The following is a 9240-nucleotide window of genomic DNA, read 5'->3' on the forward strand; positions in this document are numbered from 1 at the left end:
AATGGTTAAAACCAAACATCAATACCAAGACATGATTACAGGGTCCATGGTTAGGGGTCCACGGATATGATAACACCAATATATCCGTGTATGATAATATGTTATCACTTATAATATATTTATTAAATATTATTTAATAGATAATAATATAATATAGAGTTCAGTTCAATTTATACCTATTTAATGTTTTATAATTTAATATTTATGTTCCTCGCACTTCAGTGTTCAGACCTACTTGATCCGTGATCGTGACTACTTAATCTGCTCAGATCTTTAATAGTGGATTTATACAATAAACTTATTGTTCTGTGCTTAGATCCGTACACTGAGGCTGTGACGGATTAAATCATGATTGAAATAAATTAATCATGCACTAAATTACTAAATGTGTCGAAAATCGAAGTGACTAAGTACTGAGTACTGACTAAAGTATTAGGTACTTATTTTTTCATTGACTAGTTTTAACTTTTAAATGAAAAAAATAATTAACCATCAACTTTCGATTATAAATGAACGTAATATATAGGAAATATCTTAGTAGAATCATAGACATGATTTGAATTACTAAATTAGACGAATTCTTTAAGATATTGTATTTGTGATGGAGGAACAGAATGTGGATATCAATATAGATACAAACAATCGGGAACAAATTAATTGTGGTATTAACAATTTTTACATTCATTGTTTTTCATTGTTTTATTTAATTCAAACAATTAAAAATAATTTATTGACCATGTTAATTATAATTTTAAAGATCAAACCGTCATGCTTGCTAATGTTGAGTTTCAAAGTGAAATTGATTCTGGGACATCCACACCTAAACTTGATCCTTTTCAAACCACCCAATCAAATTCTAACACTATGACTGATTCTACTCTAACTATTACCCCTGGTAAAGTGTGCTATTCATTGTGCTTTTTACTATTTTTGTATTTCATTTAATGTTTAGTGCATATTGCAGAAAGTCAACGGCAAAGTGTAATAACAGTATTACCATGGGGAGCTCACAAAGAACGTTCACCATTCCCAAATGTAGACACAGACATCAAGCCAGGAGAGTATGTGATGCGTACATTGTTTGCAGACTTCACAGTACAGGCTGAGCGAAAAATGGAGGAGGTAATGATCGAGCCAGAAAAACCATTAATGAAGATTTTGCAACGTGGTGAAGATGCACAATTTGATCAGTTATTGATTGCATTTGGTTCAGTGGCTGAACATTGTTTGCCTTCTATACTGAAAGCTCTTTTTGCTTGGTATGATCGACAAATTGGCATACTAGACATCAATGCTACAGATTCAAAGAAAATTGAACTTAAAGGCAAAAAGTATGATGAATGTTTACATTGAATTTATTGAACCTCATAACTTAATTATATATTTATATTATAGTGTGACACATATTAATTTATATGCATTGTATATTGAATAAATATGATATTGTTTGAAAAAGACTATACTTACCTAATATATTTTATTTCAGTGATATTATTGACACGAAGGAAGTAGAAGTAATGGGAGAGCGAAAAGATCTGGCAGTGGAGTTTATATTTTGCTTAGCATTAATAGAAGTATTAAAACAATTACCATTTCATCCAGGGCATGAAGATCTAGTCACTTATATTGAGAATTTATGCTTCAAACATTTTAAATATCGTGAAGGGTATGTAAACTGCATAATAATTTCTAATACACTTGGAACTATCCAGACTTATTAATATAAATCTTATTTAAACACCAACAATAAAATTAAATTATTTAGATTCAGAGCGATTCTAGACATATATTTTTCACCATGTAATATTTTTTAAATAGAAAATTCCTAAAATTTCATACACTTTTAGCAATTGAAAATTGAGTCTATAATTGGTCCTTTAAAGGAGAAATTTTCTAAATAACTGATTGAAGTTAAAAATAAATCTCAGTAACTGTAAGGGGAGCTCTAGGGGCCACTCAACCCAACCTTATTTCTAAATAATTTTATACTGTAAAAAACAAAAATACAAAAAAATCATTGAAATTTTCTGAAAATTAACTTGCCACCCCTCCCCCCTAACCATGTCACTGGAGCCGCCCCTGAGTAACTGCAGTTTTAACAGGGTTCAGAATTATTTTTAATTATTAATTTTATCCTTTTAGTATTGCATTATTGAAACCAAATCTAAATGTGTTAATTAAATTATTATTACTGATTTATAGGGCACAAAACTGTCCTAATGCACCAAATATACACATGGTGGCTGATTTGTATGCAGAAGTATTAGGAGTTTTGGCTCAATCAAGATTTTTATCCGTTAGAAAACGATTTATGGCTGAGTTAAAGGAACTAAGAGCTAAAGAACCATCACCGCATGTCATACAGGCTATTATCTCATTGTTAATGGGAATGAAATTTTTTAGAATTAAGGTATCTAAATTTTATATAAATATATTTGTTTGTTTTATAAATCTAAGTAATATTATGTTTTAATTAACAGATGGTTCCTATTGAAGATTTTGAGGCTTCTTTTCAATTTATGCAAGAATGTGCTCAGTATTTTCTTGAAGTCAAAGATAAAGATATTAAACATTCAATGGCAGGATTATTTGTTGAAATTTTATTACCTATGGCTGGCGTAAGGTTTATTTTAATGTTTCGATTTTTTTTGTTCTTTTTATGATTCGAGGTAATTACATATTTTTCTTATCTTAGATTGTTAAAAATGAAGTAAATGTTCCTTGTTTGAAGAATTTTGTGGAATCACTTTATTCAACAACTTTAGATATGTGTACTAAATCAAAACATAGACTATCATTGTTTCCATTAGTAACTTGTTTGCTTTGTGTTAGCCAAAAGATTTTTTTCTTACAAAATTGGCATTACTTTTTGGCAATGTGCTTATCAAATTTGAAAAATAGAGATACAAACATGTCAAGAGTTGCTTTAGGTAATTAAAATTTAAAAATCAGTTGCAAATTTAAATATTTAATTATTAATTTATACATAATGTTATTCTGGTATTTTAATTTCAGAGGCCCTTTATCGTTTGCTATGGGTATACATGGTGAGAATAAAATGTGAAAGTAACTCTGCCACTCAATCTCGTTTACAAAGTATTGTTCATTCGTTATTCCCTAAAGGATCCAAAGCTGTTGTACCACGTGATACACCTTTAAATATATTTGTTAAAATTATACAATTTATTGCTCAGGTAAATTTTAGTAATTATTTTTGTTGTTTTAGTTATTTGAATAAATTATTCCCATTATATATCTATTTATTTCTGTATATTATTATTCCAGGAACGATTAGACTTTGCTATGCGTGAAATAGTATATGATTTGCTAAGTGTAGGACGACCAATTAAATTAATACTTACCCCAGAACGAATGAGTATTGGTCTCAGAGCTTTTCTCGTTGTGGCAGATAGTCTTGAACAAAAAGAAGGTGAACCACCAATGCCAGGTACATCAGGAGTATTGCCATCAGGGAGTACACTCCGAGTAAAAAAAACTTTTTTGAATAAGGTATGTAAATTATGCCATTATTTTATAATACTAAAATAGTTCTATCATCAATCAATATTAATGATACTTAATAAAACTATTTGTTTAATTTAAATATAGATGCTAACTGAGGATACAGCTAGAAACATTGGTATTCATTCTTACTTTCCAAATGTGCGTCGAGTGTTTGTTGAAATTTTAAGAGCATTAGATACCCACTATGGCAGACCTTTGATGATGACTAGCACACAAAATATGAACAAAGTATTTTTGAATTTTTAAATTTAGATATTGATTTTCTATCTGTTAAACTACCCAAAAAAAAAATAAATAACTATAATGAGGAATTTATTTTTACATTAGTGTGAAGATTTACTGACTATAACTCAGAATTTCTTAAACCATATTTCATACTGTATTAGATACAATATAGAATAATTTAACTTAGTACTAAAAATAATAACTACAAATCACTAATCAGTAATAGAAGGCATAACATTTTCTTTCTTCTTCAAGATTAACAACAACGAAATGTAGGGATATGATATTCAATGGACTATATATTTTTTTAATTTTTTTATACTATTATTCAACATAATATGTTTTAAAATTTAGATAGTTTACATGAGTTTAAACTTCATAGATTAACTAATTGTATATTTTATAAGGAACCTGATGAGATGATAACTGGTGAAAGAAAGCCACGTATTGATCTATTTCGAACGTGTGTTGCGGCTGTTCCACGTTTAATACCTGAGACTATGACTGGTGCTGAACTAGTAGATATGTTGTCTCGCTTAACAGTGCACATGGATGAAGAACTCCGTGCTTTAGCATATCAGAGTCTTCAAACTTTGATTATTGATTTCCCTGAATGGCGTCATGAAGTTATTACTAGTAAGCATATAAAGTGGTTAAAGTATAAAATATTAAATTATATTAAATATCTAAAATTTACATTTAAGGTTTCACACAATTTTTGGCACGTGATGTGCAAGACACATTCCCACAATTAGTTGACAATGGCTTACGTATGTTATTGCAACTATTAACTTGTTGGAAAAATAGTATTACACCAGGATTGATTAAAAATCAAACAGAAAAAAATAAAAAAGTTGATTTAATTAATAACCAGCAAAAATCAAAAAAAGTTGATTTTTCTCAAGCTGAAGCTTTGGCATTAGTGATGTTATGCAATTGTCGACCATGCCCCCGCCGTTTATCAGCACATATACTCCGTGAAATAAAATGTCTAGTGAAGATATTAGGTTAGCATTTTTAGAAATACTTCATAGTTCATAGTAACTGTAAATTAAAAAAAAATTATAATATATTTTAATTTATTTTGGTTTAGATAATATTAAAGACATACTGCCAGTTATTGATGTTATTGATAAGGCTTGTCCTCAATTAATTGAAAGATGTCTTCCTATGTTGCCTTCAGCAGAAAAATTAGCAGCAATGACTGCATCTGCAGCAAATTCAATTGATTTGCAATGGATTGTTGATCGTAATGCTCCTATATGGACAGCAGGTAAATTAATATTCTATGATTATTTTTTAATTTTAAGTTTTTTTTTTATGAATATTAAGTATAAAATTTTTTAGGAATTCAAGATGATATTAATTCTGCTAAAACTGCTTCATCTTTAAGCTTATTAGGTGGAACTGGAAATAGTGATCCTTGGGGAACAATACTTTTTGGTATTTTGTCTCAAAATGTTCTGATAAAGCAATGTCCTTCTGTTACTGCTCAGGCTTGGCTATTAGTATTTTCTAGAGTTCATAATCTTTTCACTGTAATTGACCCCACGTAAGTTAGTTTATAATACTTTTTGTTATCATTTTTGTATTAATCTATTGTTATTTTATTTCTATAGACCAGTTAGTGATAATAGAGCTTCATTATTACGGAGCTCAGCTCCACCAAAGAAACCTTTAACCGAACGTGATCAATATTTGACTCTGTGGCGATATTATACAATGTTTGCTATGCGAGTCGTACCTCTTGCTCCAAATCCAGTTATACGATGTGCTTCACCCGATTTAAGCTTAAGTTCTTCACCAGATAGTTTAGCAATTGGCGAACGAAATGATAGCAAAAGTGTTTCGCCAACAGCATTGTATAAATTAATTGCACCATTGCTAAGATGTGAAGTAGCTGATGTTCGAGATGCTGCTATATATGCAATGGGAACAATAAATCCTGAAGCATTAAAGTAAAAAAATAAACAATAGAGGTAATTAGATCTGTTCAGTTAATACATACTTATTATTTTTTTTTAAATAGAGATCTTATGGAAGAATTAATTCCTTATATAAAAGAAGCTGTGGATAGAAAACAAGAAAATATGAGACGACGTAGACGAAGAGATGCATTGCGTTTACAGTTAGTTAAGGTTTTTGAACTTATTGCAGGATATGGAACATTTGGGTGCAGGTAAATACTGTGTAACATCTAGTATATAGATACAGTTGTTGAGTAAATATTGAATAGTATTTAATTGTTTTTTTTTTTCAGTTCATTTGTTCTTGATAGAGATACATGTTCATTACACCCAACAATTGAAGAATATGTTGATGGAGCTAGAATCTGTCTTGAATTGGAATCAGAAAAAGATAGTCTTCGAGAAATTAAACTTTATTTTTGTAGATTTGTTATGAAGATGATAAAAAGTTTTGAACGTAAGTATTCAATTTTATTGGTTTGTAAGATATTTAAAGATTTTAGTTTAGTTTTTTTCTTATAGTTGTTATCTATTATTATTTTTTAAGCTCGACGACAGGCCATTAGCTTGTTTGTAGGGTTATGTAATAGGGGTCGGAACGGTAGGTTTTTTTTTTACACGTGTGTGTTTGTTAGGCAGATTTTCGATTGGGTACCTGTAGGTTTCTGCCATGCCCGGTCGGCTGCCTCTCTTTCCAGACAGATGTCTGCTTGGAGAATGCTGCCCGTGACCGAGATTTGAACACACAAATATAATTATAATTTAAAACACAAACGAAATTATTAACAATTCTTTTTTTTTTAGTTGAAACATATCGTACATTATTAAAACGAGAATTACGCCAAAATGTATTTACTCTCTTTTGTAATTGGGCTGAACATTGGGCGTCATCTGCTATTTCAACAAGTTTGTTGACCATAGATTTAATTAAAGATGATTTGCAAATGGCATCTTTGCAAGCAGCTTGTGCAGTCCTTACATGTGGGCCATGTTTCAATCATACTTTGGCTGAACCTGATGGATCCTTATATACTTGGATAGATGTTTTACTAGCACACCCTGACAAACGAGTTCATCAATTAGCCTTAGAAACAGTTGTTTTGCTGTTAGACTGTAATCCTGATATGGGTGCACTTCTAGACTGGGTCGTAGATAGGTGTTATACAGCTGTGCCACCTGTAGCAGATGCATGCTTCCATGCACTTGGAGTGATATTCAGCACTAGGTAAGTCAAATTATAGTATAAATATAAAATATTACCAAAATAAAGAATAGCCCAGAAATGTTAATTATTATATTATAACTATTTGGTTGATATAAGTATTATTTAAGATTCTGAGCGAAGCGATGAATGTATTGAATTTACAATGATGTGTATTTTTTTTTTTGTTTCTGTTATCACCTTTTAGGACAGTAAAAATGCTTGGATTTTCTTCAACAGTAATTTTTCTGATAGGAAAGTGAATCTAGTTGGTACTTGGGAGGGGGGGGGGGGGGTCAAAACTAAAAATTTCACAGTAGTTTTCAAAAGTGACGTGAAACGCAAAAGAAAAATTAAGGAAAAACGGGAATTTCCACGCAAAATCTGTTTTTGAGAAAATCGATTTTGGTTTTTGGTGCAACTCTAAAACAAATGATCGTAGGTACATGAAATATTGACTGAATGTTTATATAAGCATTTTCTATACACCATAACATTTTCCAAATATTTTGACTTATTTTGAGCTGTTTACGGACATTATCGGTTTCCATTTTAGTTTTTTTTTCTATAAATATCAATCAAATTTTATTTGTTGGGTTATTAAAGCTTAAAAATAGAAGGCTCCTAGGTTATTGTTTCAAAGACAGATGAAAAAAATTAAAAATCCTTAGTCACAGTTTTTATTTATAAGCATTTAAAGTTCAAATCTTGACAAAATACAGAAAAATCACGAAAATTAGCACACTATTTTGAGTTGAGAATTCATAAAAATTTGTCTTTTTAAATCTAAGATTTGAAAATTTAATACAAGATTACTCATAAGTTTGTCTACCTTTATCAAAAAAAAATTTCTACAAGCAAATCAAATTAAATTTTTATGAGCGTTTGAAATTCATATTTTTACAACATTTGATATTCACTCGATTTTTCATGTAACGAGTTTGCTATTTTGTTGTTATTCAAAAACGAATAACTGTAGATACATGAAAATTTTACTGAATACTTATATTAGCATTTTCTATACACCATACAATTTTGAAAATAATTTGACACTTTTTGAGCTGTTTACGGACATTGTCTGTTTTCAATTTTTTTAGTTTTTTTTTTCTATAAATATCATTAAACTTTTATTTGTTGGGTAGAAAAGCGTGAAAATTTAATGCAAGGCTCCTGATATATTGTGACAATAGCAGTTAAAAAATATTGAAAATACATAGGCACAATTTTTTAAAGTTCAAATTTAAAATGTAATAATTATTTTGTAGTTAAAAATGTATAAAATGTTTAATTTTTATAGCTAAGGATTGAAAATTGAAAACAAGGCTCCACGTAAATAGGTTATACATAAATTACTTTACTCACAATAATATCATCAAATATACTTGGTAATATCATAGGCTGACTGGCTGTTTTCGCTCAGAATCATTTTTCTTATACTATGATATTATATCATTGAATTCAAATTTAACACCATCCATTACAGTGACCCATTTGTAACCTACTGTATAGCAAAGCGACATCCACTTACCCACCTTTTTTTTTAGTAGTAAGTTTTATATTTTTAATATAGCCAAAAAACAATTGTTCTTATAAATCTTTTTTATATGTATTTAGTATATACACACTATACGCAGTAAGATGTAGCCTGTAGACAACATTTTATTAAATATGTTTGATACATTAATACGGTTGATACTCAGTATGGAGCTATATATGAAACTTTTTAATATCTGGTCATCTGTACCACATTACCACCATCCAAAAATTATCTTTGAATTTTCAAATACAAAAATTTCAGAACCACATTTGCAATACTTATTAAATTTAAATGTTTAATAGGAATTGTAATAAGCTGGTTTGGTAGAATTTTTCCTGTGGATCTAATAACCAAATCTAAAAACTAAAAACAATGATATATTGATGTGTATGCTTACGTATGCCCTAAAAAAATCTTAAATTGTATGTATTATCCATTTAAAAGTACAAAGTATAAACTTAATCAAATATAAACCCAGGAAGTTTCTCTGCTGTATAGTAGATTTCGAGTTTACCCCGTCCATATCAAATAAATAATATAAAAAATAAAAATCAATATTTTGTTTAGGGAATATCCATGTGATCATTATACGGCAATTATTAACGTTACACTCATGAACACCGGTTGTCCTCGATCTTCTGTACGAGATACTGCTTTGCAGTTATTACAAGTATTAGATAAGAGGTTTTTTGGTTCTGGATGTGTTGAACTTTTACCACCAATTTTACCTTCCGAATCTCCCGTTACTGCACGTGAGTACTATATTTAATATTGCATGAATGAAT

The 9240-nt window shown here is 29.5% G+C and overlaps 1 protein-coding gene across 5 annotated transcripts in view; it reads left to right on the forward strand.

The window, feature by feature from the left end:
- Nucleotides 1–164: 164 nt before the first annotated feature.
- LOC132950987 (protein furry) overlaps nucleotides 165–9240 on the forward strand; it is a 114899-nt gene continuing 105823 nt past the window's right edge. For 3 of the 5 annotated variants that reach the window (XM_061022631.1, XM_061022635.1, XM_061022633.1), the window contains exons 1-19: nucleotides 165–662; nucleotides 758–895; nucleotides 953–1331; nucleotides 1487–1666; nucleotides 2203–2410; nucleotides 2481–2618; nucleotides 2696–2930; nucleotides 3016–3194; nucleotides 3286–3510; nucleotides 3610–3753; nucleotides 4158–4386; nucleotides 4455–4757; nucleotides 4844–5023; nucleotides 5098–5302; nucleotides 5370–5708; nucleotides 5780–5929; nucleotides 6011–6174; nucleotides 6522–6942; nucleotides 9023–9207. In XM_061022631.1, coding sequence (XP_060878614.1) covers nucleotides 602–662; nucleotides 758–895; nucleotides 953–1331; nucleotides 1487–1666; nucleotides 2203–2410; nucleotides 2481–2618; nucleotides 2696–2930; nucleotides 3016–3194; nucleotides 3286–3510; nucleotides 3610–3753; nucleotides 4158–4386; nucleotides 4455–4757; nucleotides 4844–5023; nucleotides 5098–5302; nucleotides 5370–5708; nucleotides 5780–5929; nucleotides 6011–6174; nucleotides 6522–6942; nucleotides 9023–9207 — 4063 coding nt within the window. In that variant the 5' untranslated portion in view covers nucleotides 165–601. The remainder of the gene's footprint in view (nucleotides 663–757; nucleotides 896–952; nucleotides 1332–1486; nucleotides 1667–2202; nucleotides 2411–2480; nucleotides 2619–2695; nucleotides 2931–3015; nucleotides 3195–3285; nucleotides 3511–3609; nucleotides 3754–4157; nucleotides 4387–4454; nucleotides 4758–4843; nucleotides 5024–5097; nucleotides 5303–5369; nucleotides 5709–5779; nucleotides 5930–6010; nucleotides 6175–6521; nucleotides 6943–9022; nucleotides 9208–9240) is intronic. The other 2 variants (XM_061022632.1, XM_061022634.1) reach the window with 2 other exon arrangements.

The sequence above is a fragment of the Metopolophium dirhodum genome, chromosome 8, assembly GCF_019925205.1.
Source record: "Metopolophium dirhodum isolate CAU chromosome 8, ASM1992520v1, whole genome shotgun sequence".
Classification (NCBI taxonomy): domain Eukaryota; kingdom Metazoa; phylum Arthropoda; class Insecta; order Hemiptera; family Aphididae; genus Metopolophium; species Metopolophium dirhodum.